General features: G+C 57.9%; 5 protein-coding genes across 5 annotated transcripts; 3 read left to right on the forward strand and 2 right to left on the reverse strand.

Annotated features, from left to right (window-relative positions):
- Nucleotides 1–542: 542 nt before the first annotated feature.
- Nucleotides 543–2,582, reverse strand: PSEUBRA_005845 (Dihydroorotate dehydrogenase, class 1/ 2; the record flags this gene model as incomplete). The annotated part of the gene is made up of 1 exon (XM_016439241.1): nt 543–2,582. One exon carries the CDS (start codon nt 2,580–2,582, stop codon nt 543–545), a length of 2,040 nt encoding a protein of 679 aa, XP_016290026.1.
- Nucleotides 2,583–3,229: 647 nt separating this feature from the next.
- Nucleotides 3,230–3,520, forward strand: PSEUBRA_005846 (Ribonucleoprotein LSM domain protein; the record flags this gene model as incomplete). Its single annotated transcript, XM_016439222.1, has 1 exon — nt 3,230–3,520. The coding sequence occupies one exon, from the start codon at nt 3,230–3,232 to the stop codon at nt 3,518–3,520; it is 291 nt and encodes a 96-aa protein (XP_016290027.1).
- Nucleotides 3,521–4,025: 505 nt separating this feature from the next.
- On the reverse strand, nt 4,026–7,310 carry PSEUBRA_005847 (Sel1-like protein; the record flags this gene model as incomplete). Its single annotated transcript, XM_016439262.1, has 1 exon — nt 4,026–7,310. One exon carries the CDS (start codon nt 7,308–7,310, stop codon nt 4,026–4,028), a length of 3,285 nt encoding a protein of 1,094 aa, XP_016290028.1.
- Nucleotides 7,311–11,907: 4,597 nt separating this feature from the next.
- Nucleotides 11,908–12,270, forward strand: PSEUBRA_005848 (RlpA-like double-psi beta-barrel domain protein; the record flags this gene model as incomplete). The annotated part of the gene is made up of 1 exon (XM_016439250.1): nt 11,908–12,270. One exon carries the CDS (start codon nt 11,908–11,910, stop codon nt 12,268–12,270), a length of 363 nt encoding a protein of 120 aa, XP_016290029.1.
- Nucleotides 12,271–14,972: 2,702 nt separating this feature from the next.
- On the forward strand, nt 14,973–16,898 carry PSEUBRA_005849 (Alkyl hydroperoxide reductase subunit C/ Thiol specific antioxidant; the record flags this gene model as incomplete). Its single annotated transcript, XM_016439255.1, has 1 exon — nt 14,973–16,898. The coding sequence occupies one exon, from the start codon at nt 14,973–14,975 to the stop codon at nt 16,896–16,898; it is 1,926 nt and encodes a 641-aa protein (XP_016290030.1).
- Nucleotides 16,899–17,101: the final 203 nt, after the last annotated feature.

The following is a 17,101-nucleotide window of genomic DNA, read 5'->3' on the forward strand; positions in this document are numbered from 1 at the left end:
GCTTTCAGTGCGCAACCATAGCCAAGGCTCCTATGGCTAATACTGTTCAGCTGTGGTTGCTTCGAGTCGAGCTGTGAACGGCGATGGGTGATGTTTGGGCGGAGATGGTGCTGAGAGCCCTTGGCGGGTAGTCGTTGAGTGCTGCGCCTTGATCTATCGAAGTCCGCGCTGAGCGTCCACTAAGAACGAGGCTGAGTCGAAATCAGAAGGGTAGACCGTGACTTTGGCAGCAGAAGGCCTCGGTTTGAGAAAGAAGGGTATAGAGTTGTTGTAGTAGTGGTGTGTGTGATTGGATGATGCGGAGTAAGGGTTCGAGATGGACGATGCGCTCGTGACTTGTGCACGAAATCAAATTGGTTGGTCCAAGCAACCGACCGCCGCTCTCTAAACCCACAACGCTCGAACCCTGGACAATTTTCAGGCCCGATCCAAGCGATCTCAAAGCTCATCACCAACGACCTCATCCATCACTCTGCCCACACACACACACTCACGAATAGACCAATGCCATTTCTATGAGACCGACAACTTTGATTGAGTCCTTACACCACCCTCGTCCTGTCGATCTTGCCAAACTCGCGATTCGCAGCATTCTCCTTGGCCTCGAGCACCTTACCCGCCGTGGTCTCGCCAAACACCTTCTTGGTCTTGTCCCTGTACTCGACCTTCATGGTCGGCACCTGCGGATCTTGGAGCAGCTCCTGGGTCATCTGTACCTGCTTCTCGCCCGCCGTTGGCTTCTGTTCCGTCGGCGCAGCGGTAGACGAGGGCGCGATGAGCGACGTCTTTTCGCCAGCGGCAAATTCGAGCCCGAGCGCAGAGTGGGCTTTCTCGATGAGGTCGTAGTAGGTGGCATCCGATTCACGGGTGGGCAGGAAGCTCTGCAGGTTCTCCTTGGTGAGCGTCTGGTTGAGACCGAACTTCTCGCGCAGACCGTCGAGCTCGAGCTTGACGCTAGCAACGCTCTTCTCGAACGCGGCATCGCTGCCGGGGTGCAAACCGGTGGGCACCTCGGCGTTGGGTGCCGAGATTTCGACGCTGGACAGATCGATGCCTGTGCCAACCACCTCCTTCCACGTCTTGCCTTCAGTCTTGAGCAGCTCGACCAGCTCGTCCTTGAGACGGCGCGGCAGACCCACACCCTGGTAGCCGAACGAAGTGTACAGCTCGATAGCGCTCGCACCTGCCTTGGCGTAGTCGAGCGCATCTTGACCACTGGCGATGCCGCCGCAGCCAATGATGGGCAGCTTGCCCTCCAGACGCTTGTACACCGTCGTCAAAGCCTTGAGCGCAAGCGGCTTGACAGGAGGGCCTGAGAGACCGCCAGTCTCGCGAACGTGCTCAGAAGATCGAAGCGACGTAGGTCGGACAATGGTGGTGTTGCTGATCACCAACCCGTCGATCCCGCTCTTGAGCGCTGCATCGGCAACGTCGTGGAGCTCCTCCTCGCTCAGGTCTGGCGCAATCTTGACCAGTAGGGGCACCTCGACCTTCTTGTTCGAGAAGCTCAGGTGCGACTCTACCATGCCGTTGCGAGCCTTGACCACCTGGGTGAGCAGGTCTTCGAGCACGCCGCGACGCTGCAAACGACGCAACCCGGGAGTGTTGGGACTGCTGACGTTGACAATGATCATGTCCGCATACGGACCCAGACGCTCGACGCCCTTGACGTAGTCGTCGACGCTCTCCTCCTTGCTGGTCTTGTTCTTGCCCAGGTTGATGCCGAGCATCTTGGCGGGTCGCAAGCTGCGAGGCAGATCGGTTGCATCGACGAAAGCCGAAGTGCTTTTGGGATGCGAGGCGATGAGCTGCCTAGCATCAGGAGTAGCATGATCAGGCGATCCGACCAGCGCATCTTGCAAGCTGGAGACGCTGGAAGAGTGGAGCAACCACCTTCGGACACGATCCCTCAGACGGCTGAGGATGACATTGTGCCCATCCGAGTTGAAGCCGAAGCGGTTGATGCAAGCGTTGTCCTCGATCAGGCGGAAGTAGCGCGGTTGGGGGTTGCCTGGCTGTGGCTCGGGTGTGACACTACCAATCTCGATGAAGCCGAATCCGAGATCGAGCAAGCCATCGATAGCCTCAGCTTGTTTGTCGAACCCAGCTGCCAGACCGATAGGGTTGGACAGTTTCCTACCGAAGAGCTCCGTCTCGAGCACGGCATCGTCGTCCACCATGTCGCGAGGTGCAAGACCGGTCTCGAGCATCTTGATGGCAAGCTTCTGCGCTGATTCGGGGTCGAGGAAGGCTTTCAGGGCGGGGATGGCGATCCAACGGTGGATAGCCGATCGAGAGTCGGCATAGTAGGCGACACCGAAGGTACCCGCTGCGAGTGCAAAGACGAGGTAGATGAATTGCTTTGTGCGGGCGAGAGGTGTCGGTGGTGCGCGAGTGAACAGAGTGCGTCGTCCGGCCTGTGCGAATGCAGAGCTAGCTGCGACTCGTGATGCTGACGAGGCGAGCAACGAAGAGGGTCTTGCAGCTGGTGTGAACGCAGGGGCAGCTGTTGGCAAGCCTCGAGCTGCCATGGAAGAGCGCATAGGCGCAGCGGCCGCGCGCATGCTTCGAGAGGCAAGCATGTTGGCGGATGGTGCGGATGTCCTTGCAGCGATGACTGTGTCGATGTGAAGAGATGGAAACGACGATGATGCTGTTCAAGTTGCTCGTGCGCATTTCCAATTCCATTTCCCACTTTCTTCCGAACGCGAGCTTTGAGTCGTGGACAGCTGCTTGGTCGCTCTCTCTCGCTCACATCGCCTTGTGCAGCCGTTCGAATCGCGCAGATCCACCGCCGATTTCCCACTCTAACACGTGATGTGAATTGCTCCACTTCTCTCACTTTCTTCCTGTCGTTCACGACTATCGAACCTACATCCATCATCACTCGATCGCGCTTCTAGCTCTTTCGACACGGACCAACCTCGCCTCTGTCTGTCGCATACAGCGGCAAGAAGCGGAGCTCTACAGATAAAAGGTGGGACAGGTACCATACCTTCGCAGGCTAAAGTCCCGAAGTCAAGACAGCCAGTCTTCGAGAATCACACTCGAGCTTCATCCGACGGCGCCATACGCCCTGGCCTCTCCCTCACACAGTCTCGACGCAGGCATCGCATGGCACGGACACTCTATTCATAGGGCGTGCCTTTATTGAGCTGGCTGAAATCAGCCAAGCAGCGCCAACAAGCTCGTCAGGCTTCCCACGCTCCTCAGGACAGACCTCTCCAATATGTCGGCCCTCCAGCAGTACGTCGACCAGCAGGTGCTCGTCATCACACAAGACGGGCGCGTCATCGTCGGGACACTTCGCGGCTCCGATGCTGTCGGGAGCATTATCCTGGCCTCGTCAATAGAGAGGATATTCAGCGCTGACGAGGGGGTAGAAGAGGTGCCACTTGGGTTGTACATCCTCCGTGGCGACAGCATCTGCGTGGTGGGGCTGGTGGACAAGGTCAAGGACAGGGAGGTTGATTGGGAAAAGATCATGGCCGAGCCAATAGCCGAGACCAGGCATGTGTAGCGGTGATAGCACGCAGATGTAGCAGGTCCGATGCTTCATTCATCTCGGCCGTGGTCGTCGTTCGTCATCTTATACCCTACACACTCACAGCTCCGCGGCAGCTGATCAAAAGATGTGGCGAGAAAGGTGCAGCAGAGCACCCGGCCAACAGGGTCTTTGTGCTTGAGCATAAGGATCTCGTCGATCCGAAAGCTAAGACAAGGCATGTCAAGGTGGACGACTTGTAGCAGCATTCGTGGCGGAGCACCGACATTCTTCGCCATCATCGTCAAATGACGTCTAGTACACCTCACTCTACGGATCCACTGCAGAGATCTCGACGTTCGCTCACGAGCCGCCCTCGGCCACAGCGAGACCATCTCACATCACAAGGTATCTCACATCGAGACCCGGCCCAGATAGAAAGCATGAAATGAATTGTTCAAAACCAGACACAGATTGAGGGGAATAGAAATGCAGGATGTGCACGAGAGCAACACCGCCGAGTACCGAACCAGATGAGCGCCTACGATCGACTGAACCAGCCCTTCTTCTTTTTCTTGTCGTCCTCCTTGCCAGCATCACCTTGCGCAGGCGGGCTAGGTCCAGGGGGAGTAGGCATCGCCGAGCCTGGGCCACCGAAACCGGGACCACCAGGCGGGCCAAAGGCACCAGGACCGGCGCCGGCCATACCAGGTCGCGCTGCAAAGTGAGGCCCGGGAGGTCCTGGTGGACCAGAAGCAGGGAACATCGGGTTGTGCATCTGCGCAGGACCGCTGATAGGCGATTGCGAGGGTGCCGCGCTGGCGGCCATCGGATAGGATGGGTACGCCTGCGGTTGCGAGAAGGGTACGGGCGGCGAGCCTAGGCCTCCCTGTGGAGGCTGTGGCTGATGGGGCTGCTGCTGCTGCTGCTGCTGAGGCATGGGCGGTGGACGAGGCAGACCCATCGAGGGCGAAGGAATTGCAAAGACGGGCGAGTTCATCTCCGGCTGCGAAGGAGAGTGTCGCAGCATGGCACGCGCCTGAGCTCGCTCGTTGGCCGCCACATTGGCGAGGTACTGCTGTTCTCGCTGCGCCGTCTGAGCCTCTCGCATGGCGAGCGGCGAGGGATAGCTCTGCTGCGTGTTGGGTCCCGTCGAGGCAGGGAAGGGTGCCGACGTGGGTTGCGCGCTTCGGCCAAACTCGTGCATACTTTCGCGCTGCTCCTGCCTCTGCTCCAGTCGCTGCTGTTGTCGGTTGACTGGCGCCTGTCCTGCTCCTGCACCAACGCCCGCGAGACCGACCGGCCCGCCGCGAACGCCCTGCAGCGCTGCAATACGCTGGTTGGCACGCTTGTCACCGTGGTCGCCGGCTCTCTTGTACCACGCTCTGGCCTCGGCGAGGTCCTTGACGGTCCCGATCCCCATCTCCGTAAAGTAGCCGACAGCGTACTCAGCTTTGGCGAGACCCTGCTCGGCTGCCTTCTTGGCCCACAGATAGGCTTCGGTGTCCGATTGTGGCAAGATGCCGGGTGCACCGACGAGGTACCAGGCAGTGAGGGCGAAGCAGGCCTCCTTATGGTTCTGCTGCGCGGCAATGTTGTACATGTGGATACTGAGACCGCCGTCCTGGGGGCAGCCCATGCGTCCGTACTCGTAGTTGACGCCGAGCTTGTAGGCACTAGGCGCATAGCCCATCTCGCCCGCTTGCGCGAGCAGCTCGCAGCTGTATTCGGGGTCGACAAAGAGCACGTTGTCGATACCTCGCTCGTGCAGCAATGCGAGCTCGTGGAGGGCGTGCGGGAACTCGGGTGTGGCAGCCTCGGCGGAGCGCTTGAGCCACTTGACGCCTTCCTTGGCGTTCTTCTTAAGACCCAATTCGCCGTTCAGCTCAGCAGTGGCGAGTCGATACATGGATCCGGGATGATTCTGCGCGGCCGACTTGCGGTAGAACTGGAGCGCCTTGCCCGCATCCTTTCGACAGCCCCATCCCTTCTCGTAGCAGGTGCCGGCACGGTAGGCGGCATCTGGGTGACCGTGCTTGGCGGCGAGGACAAAGTAGGTGTAGGCCTGGCCGAAATCTTGCTTGCCTGTGCGTGTGCCGATGCCATTGGCGTAGCAGTCGGCCAGGAAGTATTGCGCGTCGGGATGACCTCGGTCGGCAATCTTTTTGAGCAGTCCGGTGGCCTCCTTCATGAGCTCCTCCTTCTGTGTCTCGACCTTGTTGGGCCCGTTGACAGCAGCGACGGGGGCCGCACCGTCCTCTTCGGTACCCATGGTCTTGGCAGCGTCTACCATGAAGACGGCCAGCTCATAGATGAGATTGGGGTCGTTGGTCTTCTTGGCGTTCAGTCGATACAGCTCGAGCGTCTTTCCGTGGCTGAGCAAAGATGCCTTCTGGCCGACCTTGAGATGGCTGTGGTCGAGCAAAGGGCCGCTGGCGACAGAAGGCGCAATGCTTGCGGGACGAGTTGCGCCTGCGGGACCCAGACCTCCGAATCCACCGCTGGATGAGGGCATAGGCCCGTTTCCAGTGCCGCCTGCGGCAGTGGAGATACCACGCGGTGCTGGGTCATTGCGGAAGGAAGAGCCGCGCGTTCCAGGTGCACTCGCGTCGCTGACGGTGGTAGGTATGGAAGCCGATTCCTGTGCGAGGCTGGAACTCGAGTCGCCCTCGACGCCAAAGAAGGACGAGGGGCGAACGCCTGCGGTGACGTTGTCGAGATTGCGTTGCTGAGGCAAGCCCGCGCCATTGGTCTGGTTGAGATGCTGTTGATCCTGGTAGAAGCCGTCATCGTCGTTGAGCACACTCGCAGGAACGGGCGCCTGATGACCGTTTGCGTTGAGGCCTGCAGCAGGAGGCATTTGCATTCCGGGGAAGGTGCTGAGTCGGATGGGGTCACCGTTGATGTCACGAGGCAGATTTGATTGTGCAGGTGAATTTTGGTTGCTGGAACGCTCTCCACCATTGATGTTGAGTGCGGCCATGTTGAGAGCGCTGGGAGGAGATTGAGGCAGCGCCTTTTGTGGGGCTGGTGCTCGCACGGGTGAGAAGTTGGAAGCCAGTTGCGGCGCACGCGGAGCTGGAGGGCTCTGCGGAGGCATGACTGGTTGATAGGGCGCTCCGTTGACTTGTGAGGGCTGTGTGGGGGGAGAGTTGGGCAACGTAGGAGGTTTGGGCAGTGGACTGCGGTTGGCAGATAATTGCGAGTCGTGGCTGGCGCTTTGGATGGAAGGCTGCTGGACGTACGAGCTCGCAGAGGAGAAGTGACGCTCGAGCTGCGGTTGCGACTCCGTCGACGGGTATCCCTGTAGTGGCCGATGTTGCAAAGAAGAGTCGCCGCTCCTAGCCGCTGGTTGCGATTCTATCGACTGAAGTGGCGCGGAAGCAAGGTGGCCCTGCTGAACCGCGGAGGCGGGCTGTGTTGGCGCGTCGTCGTGAAATGCTGATGCAGAGGAGATGGCGGACTGGTCCGGTTCGGGTTCACCCTCGATCTGAGCTGATTGCGGCTCTACCAGCGCAGCTGAAGCCACCGATGGAGGTGCATACTGTTGGAAGAAGTTGTTGTTGGAGTTGGTGGTGGAGAAGAGCTCGGATTTGGAGTCGAAGCTCTTGAACTCGGGGAAGTCGGGAAGCTGAGAAGCAGTGGTTGCTGGCACGGAATGTGTTGCCGCTGAAGAGTAGAATTGACCAGCATCGAGGTCGGGATACTCGAGGTGCTCCGTTTCGTGTGGGTTGGGAAGGGGCCCAGCGGAGGCGGATGCATCCTTTCCCTGTGCAGCATCGAAGCGATGATGGAAGGCATAGGCCGACGAAGCCGGAGCGGCCATGTTTGCTGCTTAGGATAGCGCTGGGCGACGCTGAGTTGACAGACTAAACCCTAGCTACGACGACTGGCTAGCGATCTTGAGCCGTTCGCAGAATGGAGCACGAACGTAACGACAAAGGAGCAGCGGCGCTTGCCTAGCCAAAAGAGAGCAGAAAGGCTGCTTATTAGGTTGCAGATGGTGACGATGGCTCCGCGATGGCAGTTGCTTGCTGTGTTGTTGATCTGACAAGCGATGACCGTCGTTCCTTCGATCTCGGTCCGAGGTGATTCGACTGAATGATCCGATCCGCCAAGTTTGCGAGGGTTGAAGGAGTCCGTGTGAGGATGTGTGACGAGCTGAGTCGATCGGTTAGGAGGGGTTCAGGATGCGAAGATGAAGGCGCAGGTGTGGGTGGATTGCAGCCGCGGCGGAACGATAGGAGAGATGACGGCAGGGTCTCGTCTCGGTCAAAAGCAGAAAAGCCAAGACAGAGACAGAGACAGACAGGCGGAGACTGGCCAGCAAGCGCCTCGGAAGATCGATGCGAAATTTCGAGCACAGCCAGCCAAGCCAGCCAGTCAGCCAGTCAACCAGCCAAACGTGTGTGTGTGTGTGGTGGGTGCGAATTTCAACGGTGAGGCCAAGCCAAGAGAGCTGAGGATGATGATGCATCTCGCGTTGGCCTGCCTGCGTGTGATTTCTGTGGATTTTTGACAGGGAATTTTGAAACACACAGACCCTGACTGACTGAGTGACTGACTAACTGGCTGACTGGCTGGCTGATGGAAATTGAGGGTTTAAAACGTGTTTTTCTTTGAGATCGCTTGCCTGCGTAGGGCAGGCTCGTAGACAGGAAAGCAAGGGGCTACACAGGCGGGAGAGGGGCCAAGGTGACATTCACATTGATCAGCCAGACGCTCTACACTGGACTCTCATCGGTAGTGTTGGCTTGGACTCACAAATCTAGGCAGAAAGGTGTAGAGAGGAGGCATAGGCCGGCCAGGTGACTTGTAGATTGGCCAAGCAGCAATCAAGCGCCAACACGCCGGTCGCGATGCGGGACCCCGGTCGAGGTTTATTGTTCTCTGTCTTGGCCTCGGGGCGTCGTCCGTACTTGGATGCGGATTCAGTCCTCCTCTGCTGTCTCATGCCCTGCGGACGCCATGCTCTGCTCGTTGGTGGCATCTTTGTCTCTCTGATCTCGCAGAACGGCTTCTGATCTTCCAAAGGCGTGACAGGACGTGAGAGAGTTGCTTTTGAAATCAACTCATGGTGAGACTACAAATTAGTATACAAACGAACCCTTGATCGCAGCTCAGGCCCGTAATTTGAAATGCGATGCAGGGTGATGACGGTCTGCTGCTGCTTTCAAAGGGGGGCTGTCGCGTCGGATCGCTGGCCTCTGTGTTGGCCGAGCCGCCCTTCATATCGATTCCGTGCTGGCTGTCAGGGCGCGAAAGTCTTCGATGCAGCAGGCTTCACCATGCAAGCGAGGAACCAGGATTTGAACACATGCTTTCGAAGGGTCGAAGGGGCGTGCGCTTGTCGATCCGCCCTCGCATGCTCGTAGTAGTTCGGAACCTCTTTCCGAGTTTCCTGCGTTTCAAGTCTCCGTCGATCGCCAAACTTCTGCTCGTCGTTTGAAACAGTAAGCCCTGCGAGTCAGCCCCGCTCGATCGTGCTGTCGGCTGCCGAGCCGTCTTCTACTTGAGCGCCCTTCTTCGCGTCTCGAGATCGTGTTGAGACGTCTGATCTGACCGAGTTCACGTCAGAGCTTGACAGACGACTCATCGGCGATCGTCCGCGAGTTGATGGGCTTGTTAGACTTGCTCACCTGCCGTTTCAAATATTATCGAGCGCGAAAAAATAACATTGGATGAAATAGTCGGTCTGAAAAAGAAGGTCGCAAAAATAACTCAGTAAGCCCACACACTTGCAATCACCTTTCCTCCCGTTCTCAACCGCGCATCCGCAAAAAGAGAGCTACTCAGAGGCAAAAATGGATATTGAGGCCTTTCATAGAAGGAAGAAGCTGAACGTCGACGACACTGTCTTGCGCCGAGTTCTGTGTTGTTACGACAACATAGCGGGCCGGGTCATCCTAAGTCGAACTCTCTTGAAATGCTCGAATAGCTTCGTGGCATCGGGAGACAGGCTCCCACGACCGACGCTGATCGCCAGATCTTCGGCCTCCATCAACACCTCGGCGACTTGGCTGTCCCTCTGATACACGAGGCGAGCGAAGACGCCCATTTCAAGCGGGCGCGTGGGCCAAATTCCCCCTCGTGGCAGTCAGCGGACCCCCTCGATGGTGAGGATGCATGAAGGCCGCACAGCTTCTATCGGACGAGGCGTGGATGACATGACGACAGGCCCCCTCGAATCTGAAACGAGCAAACAGATGATTTGCTCTCGCAGCAATGGTCGATGTCACGCGATTGCTTGATCCGCGAGTGCATCCGCATCGATCCACGACTCTGCTACCCAAACGCACATGCAGTCATCATCGTGCTGTTGGTGTGACCGACGACAAGGCTTTCAATTCAACAGAGACACACAGTCTCGCTTGTCCATCGTTTCGCTCGAGGCTACGTCAGTCAATTGGAATTTCAAGGGTTGCCGAGCTGCGGATCATTTCACACGCGGTCGGCGACCACCAAGACTGCCGTGCCTGGCGAGCTGCAGTGATTGATTCTGGCCTGCTCTCGGGGTTCAACTGTCAATCCCCCGCCGGTCACGGCCAATTTTGTCACAAAACGAGAACTGGGGTTCGTCCATGTCGCCTTCTGCTGCCGAGCTGCCCCCTTTGATGAGTGGAGCAGCATCGAGGCCCGCACGAGGCTCGGGGTCACCTAGACTAGGGTTCTCACTACTAGTCATCCCGCTTCCTCGTGTTGAATCGAAAGAGCCACGCGATCATCGCGGCTGTGCCTTGTCAGCGTGCGCTCCCTCCATTGCGACGAGCTCTGCGGCCAAGGTTGGCTCGACTCTTGTCGCTGACAACGCCGGCGACGCCCTGCCTGCTGAAACTCTCGCTTTCAACCGGGTCTCCGTTTGCAGCTTCCTCGGAAGGCGAGCTTCTAACTGATATATGTCGCTATGACGTCTCGAATTTTGACCCCACGGTGACTGCACTTTGACATGCTTCTGGCACTCGAATCGCCCGAGCTTGATTCCCTTGCCGGATGTATCCGGCTGTACATAGAGCTCGACCTACATCGCTTCAGTTCAGACACTTCGTCGTCACGGCAAGGTTCAGCTCACGCGGTTAAATCGCAATAGTTGGGACCTCGATTTTGACATCAGCGCGACAGAGCGGTGCGAGTCAGCAGGCAGCACCGCCTCTGCCGACGGCCGCACCCCGCACCTACGCCCAGCTGCAGCAGACGTCGGCGTTTGACAGTAAAAGCACGGGGCGTTGACCCCCAAAGTCGGGCATTGAGAGCTGTGCATCAGCGGACGCCGACCACTACGGGGCCAGTCGGCATCACGCATGGGAGAGTCGATGATCGTGACGCACGGCAAATTTTAAGGTTGGACACGGGGTCGGCCGGCCCCCTCAAAATCTGCCGCTGGGCCTGAGTGAGGAGGAACCAGAGGAAGGGAACAAAGGGCAACACGAGCTGCTGCCACAATTTCGAGGGTGCTCCATCCCAATTTAGCAGTCTGGGTTGAAAGCTGTCCGTTACCGCCGCAGCTGCCAGCGCCGCCCGCAGTCCGCCGCCTCCGTCATCGCCCTACCGCAGTCGTATCGACTTTCAAATGATGTTCGAGTCAGGAACGCACGATCAGGAAGGTTTGTGATCTGCAGCTTTCAACGACACAGCAGCAAGTCGCTTTCAGGGGCAGGTGGGTTCACGGCCAAGACCCACTCGCTCGCTTCTGCATCTCGCGCCCTATGATGTCGATCTTCCGAGAGGAACTTGAGGATCAGCTCGCTTCACGCTAGACGAGCGTTCCGATTTCGCAAAGCCACGCGATGGATGGACGGTCAACATAGAGTGCAGCCCCCTGCAACGATCAGGACCAGGGATGGCCCCTCGTTGCACCGAACTCGTCAGCTGTGCAGCACAGCCGATGGTCACTTCCGCCCTAGCTGCCGGTCCCGATTGCTTGCTCCGTCTGCTGTCATGCCGGGCTTCGCATTGTCCCACCTCCACTCTTGACTCACCGAACGACGTCCGTCCAGCTCTTTTGCCACTGCTCGCAGTGAGTTGACGTCTGGGCCCCCCAAATTTTTTCGATGGACAGCGCTGCCGGACGTTTCGTGTTACTTTGGACGATGTCGTGAAACACACTGTCACAATCAAGCACCGGGTCGTTTGCACGGCGAAAGATGCTTCTGAATGCACGTCAAAACTTTTTGAAGCCTTCTCCGTCGTTCCTACAGCGTCAGGTTGTCATGAGGTCTGGAGAATAAGCCGTGCTTTGCAGCGAGCAGGCCTCAAAACGCTCCCTCATCGGCTGCAGACTTCTACGACGGCTTCAAGGACGACCTCAATCGTATAAAGACCAGGTCTGAATCCACTTTGTTCCCTCGTCCTCCATCAACCACTCTCATAACATTAGACACATCACATCCTCTTCTTTGAAGACCCTCTTACACACTCTATACACCATGCAGTTCTCTACTCTCCTCGTTTCGGCCCTTGCTGCCGCTACCGCCGTCGTTGCCGCTCCCATGGAGAAGCGAGCGGGTGGCAACGGAGATGCGACTTACTTCTACCAGAACGGCAACCCCGGCTCCTGTGGTAACTACAACAGCGACGACGCCGTCATTGTTGCCGTCAACAGCGCGCAGATGAACAGCGGTCTTTGCGGCAAGCCCATCTGGATCCAGCATGACGGCAAGACTATCGAGGCCACAATTCAAGACACGTGCCCTACCTGCGACGGCAACTCGCTCGACCTCTCGGTGGGTGCCTTCAAGCAGCTCTCGGGTCTGGACGCCGGTATGATCCCCATCAACTGGTGGACCTAAGCGGCTCGCTCGAACGCACAGCGCGGAGGTGGATGGAAGCCGTGACGTCTGCGCCCGTCTAGATTGACAGGGCCACTCGCGGTCTTCACCACTCATCAACCTCAAAAGATCGTTTACTATACTTTGGGCAAGAAAGGACCACGATCCGTCCGGACCTCCCTCTGGCACTCGTGCGCTCCTCTTCTTTCATTTCTCATTTCAGTCCCACATTGTCATCGCTGCTCCATCCTGCACTTGTCGTCCCCATCTCTCTTGCATTTATTGTTGTCTTTCTACGTCGCATCCTACTGTCTTCCCTTAATGTTGCTGAATAGTAATCCATCATCCTAAAGACACCGCTTCAGGTGTTTGGATTTCTTGCCCTTTCTACGCTCCCGTTGGGATTGATTGTCAGACTGTACTACGCTTCGTTCCGGATCCTTTTTCATGCCGTAAGTGGAAGATGGACCTGTCTCATCGCATTGGCATGACAAGTTGCCTCAGCGGGACAAGGATAGGTTGGGTGGGTCTCTGTGGGCTCGAGGCGCTTCCAACAGCGCCAGCCAGCCTCGGCGTCCGTAGGGTCTAACAATGTCAGAAAATGCACCAGCTCGCTCTTCAAGCAGCGCCCCTGCCGTTCACGTCCCAGTGCCAGTCTAACAAGTTCTCATTTTTCAACGAGAGCCGCGGTCCCAATCTGCGCGTGGGCAGAGTTTTCGGTGTGACACACACAGGCAAGGCGGTGCGCACCGGGAGGAAAGAGTGCACTGAAACATATGAATTGCACCCGAACCGAGCTGCGGCCGCCTCGTTCGAAGTGGCAGCTGATCGTCGAGGTGACCATGATCTACGAGTTGCACTGCAAGCATTGAACGAGGCTACCACGTTGCGAGCTCGAGGAGCGCGAGAGCCTCGTGGTGATATAGGGCGAACACCGAGACTGACCCGACGAAGGCGTCGCTCTACCTCGATATGAACCCGACTCAAAGGCCGAATTGCCGGGATTCGAACTGCGCCGCCGTCACCAGATACAAATCGAAGCAATTAATCCGGTGTCAATACAATCCGGTCAATCTGCATTTCAGAAGGGAATTTGAAAGGTGAGACTGGCTGCAGGATCTGCCATTCGACGTCACTTTGGTCTCGCCTGCGCCTCGCTTCCGTTCCGCGCTACCATTTCACCACTGTGTAAGCTTCTGTTGTGGGTCCAACAAAAACCTTATCTGGCTTCCATAATAGGGCGAGGACAATAGTGCGGAGCCAAGGGTCGGACGAACTTGGGCAAACAGAGTTTGTTCGGTGTTAGCGGTCGCTGTCTGCCGTGGATCATCATGGTCATCATTTGAGTCAGCACGAGATGGCTTCTGGAAGGCCTGGAACTCTCGGCACCGCCAAAAAGCGAGGGAGAGGAATCCGAGATGGACTCTGGGGAAAAGGATTTTCGCCGTTGCGTTTGTGCCGGCGTTGCTGTGACTTTGTGGACAAACACCTGCAAGATGCTGCCACTCGGGTTGCCACCTTTTTGGCTTTGTTTGCTGCAGCACTTCATGGCCGGCAAAGCTTGATCTGCGTTTCCTGACAGCCTGCAGTGTGGGTTGCGTTAGTGCTGAACAAGTCGACCGTGGGAAATGCGTGAGAACCCTTATATTAGCACAAGCCTCGGGTCATACACAAAAGCACATGGATCAACTCGGATGGGTTTCCGAGGTCGATCGTGTGTGCCTGCACACAGCTCTGGTTTGAGTCTGGGCGATGAGAGGATGTGCCAAGTGCTTACTCAACCTCGCTTCGTCACGTAGCTCCAGCGATTTGATGCCGTGCGACTGTCTCTAGTTCGGAACGACCGAAACCTCCTGTTCCAGGCCGTTTGTTTGATGGCGCACCAGGCCAACGGTTCACAGCAGCAAGCATCACAAGGCGACACGGCAACTGGTTCACCGAATTCGCAAAGACAACGGCGTCGCAGCCAGACGGACTTTAGAAATTTTCCACCCAGCAGCAGCAGCAGCACCAGCAGCAGCAAAGAGGGCGTTTCCCCACCTTCCCGCGCTCGCCAAGGGAAAAACGGCAAGCCAAGTCTTGACTTTCATTGTCTGCCCAGCGTCCGTCGTGCTCGCGAGACCGTCAGATCCGAGATTGTGGCATTGCCACTCCTCCCTCTTCGCTGTTTCCGACGGATACCGCTGTGTGTCTTCATCGCCATCATCACCATCCTTCGTTCCTACTCACATCTCTAGATACGCTCTCTATAATACCGTTGGCCGTTCTTCTCTGCATCCTCTCTAATTCGGGCTCGCCTTCACTTGCTCTATCTACCCGGCATTCCTCGTACTCTTCAACCTTCATTGAGCCGACACTTCAGCAAGAGCTACCGCAGACATACTCTCAGCCTCAGCATCGTCGCTTAATCTATATAGCAGCATCAACAGCATCGCTTCCATCAGGAGGAGCCATTCGTCGGATCTAACCTGCACCTCTGCATTCCATTTCGGAAACCGCCTAGACAGCAATTGAAGCGTTCTGCTATATCTCTGCTCAGTCACACATAGCATCCTCGCCTCTGGCCAGCAGCGCTTGATGCCGTTTCAAACTTAAATTTGCACGGCTTCAGTCTCGACACTCGACGCTGGAGTCCAGCTGACTAGGCTCATCCGACAAAAGGTCACATTCATCACTACCGACGGAACACAGAACCACCGACATCGATCGGCTTCCCTCCGACCATGCCGCACCTCCCGCGCGTGTCCGCCTTCCCCATCGCCGCCGAGCGCAGCATCATCACCGCAGCCGGCGCAGCTCTTCACATTCCGGCCAAGGAGAAGGCCTCTCCACTCATCGGGCAGCTCGCACCCGAAATCGTCGCCCAGGATCATCTCGGGCGCGAAGTCTCGCTCCACTCCACCATCTCGCTCGGTCGACCCATCGTGCTCTACTTCTTCCCGCTGGCCGGGTCGCCGCATTGCACCAAGGAGTCGTGCTCTTTCCGCGATGCCGTGGGGACATCGCCCGTTTTCAACGATCTCAATGCGGTGGTAATCGGTATTTCCCAGGACCCGCCCTCTCGATCGCGGCGCTTCGTCGACGAGCACCATCTAGGTTTTCGGATCTTGCACGATGAGAACCGCCAGATCATGGATGCGTGGGGAGTAGGTCGCGGGTTGATGGGCCTCATCGACGGCAGGTGTACATTCATCATCGACCAAGACGGCGTCGTACGAGCCATGCTCGATGGCGTATGGGACTACAAAGGTCATCGCGACTTTGCCGAAAAGTGGCTCTGCCGGATCGAGCACGAGCTGTCGGGTCGCGAGCGTTTCTATGTCGAGCACGAGGCGGATGAGTCCGTAGCATGCGACGAAATGACACGCAACGTCCGGGTTGTGTACGGAGAAGTGGTGCCAGGGCGCGGGATCGCCACTGCACCACGATTCGGCGCAGCACCAGCAGCTACTAAGGGCAAGAGCTCCAAGTCAACCACGGCAGAGTCGAGTGCCATCGCCCGCTCTTCGTCGGCGGAAGGGGAGAAGGTCCCGCGGATGAAATCGCGACGCAATCTTCGAAACTGGCTCCGCCCCGGTGGCGTGACATACGACGAGCCGCTCCACGTCGACTCCCGCGTCAACCGGAGTGCGGACGATTTCCAACAGCGCGGTGCTGACCGGGTCGGTGCGCGATCCGTAGACAAGGCGAGCCGTGTGCGCTCCGGCATGTCCGCAGACCACGCGTCCGTCATTGCGCGGGACTTTGCCGAGCTGGGTCTTCGTTCGCGTCAAGGCTCTGGTTCAGGTTCGGGCTATGCGACGCCATCCACCATCAGCGCACGATCAGTCTCAACCGGCGAAACGAGCCACACGAGTCCCGGGTTGGAGCATGCGACCAAGCTCGCGGCTGCCATTAAGAGCGGCATTGCCAATCCCGAGCTTGAGCGATCTGGATCGGCGAGGCGGCGCGACACCGGGACGGTGAGACCCACCCGATCCAGCTCGCTGCTCAAGAAAGCCGAGACTACCACGGATACAGATGCAAAGGTGGACGGGATGGTCTATGCCAATGGAAACATTGCCAAGATGCCTCTTTTGCCGTCGGGTGAGAGGAGCACGGACAGCAAGGCCGCGACTCGGGGTGGCGGTCCGAGCGGGCATAGCGGAGACAGCTCTATTGGGTCTACCAACGGCTCCTCACTTCCTGTTCCGCCACGAGCGCGCGCCGTGGCAGCCGCCGCGAGTGCCAGGCTGTCTGCCCACTCGGCGAGCAGACCTGCCGACGACGATGAGGGGTACGATACGGATCGTGCCACTTCCACACCCATGAAGACCTCACTGTCCAACGGCCCCTGCCCTCGTGCTCTACCACCACAATCGCCCGCGCTATCCTACGCACCCCCCACCCTCCCCTCCTCCTGGTCCACCCCACACACGCGTCGTCCCTCCACCCAAACCCTGGATAGCCCATCACTCGATCGAAACGGGCCGTTTTTCACCCACCGTCCGTCGCTAGATCCCGCCGCCAGCATTTCGGGGGATCGACGCCTCAGCGCTACTCCCAGCCTGACTCCCAGTCAGATCAGCACCAGCATGGCCGGCAGCGAGTACGAGTATTCGCCCAGCTTGAATGGGAGCACGCATACGTTTGGTGGATTGGAGGATTGATACTCTTAGACGCGATAATTGCATTACTTTTTGGACATCGAGACGAGGTGTGTGGTTGATCGAGCCGCTGTGTTTGGGTCGAGTTGATCTGTGTGAGCCCCAAACGCACGGACAAGCATCAGAATCCGTGCGGCCGTCTCGCTGGGCTCAGCGCCGGACGTTGTTCATCTCAAGACATGCTGCTGCGAAAGCCGGCTGCCGGC

The sequence above is a fragment of the Kalmanozyma brasiliensis genome, assembly GCF_000497045.1.
Source record: "Kalmanozyma brasiliensis GHG001 unplaced genomic scaffold PSEUBRA_SCAF7, whole genome shotgun sequence".
In the NCBI taxonomy this organism is placed as follows: domain Eukaryota; kingdom Fungi; phylum Basidiomycota; class Ustilaginomycetes; order Ustilaginales; genus Kalmanozyma; species Kalmanozyma brasiliensis.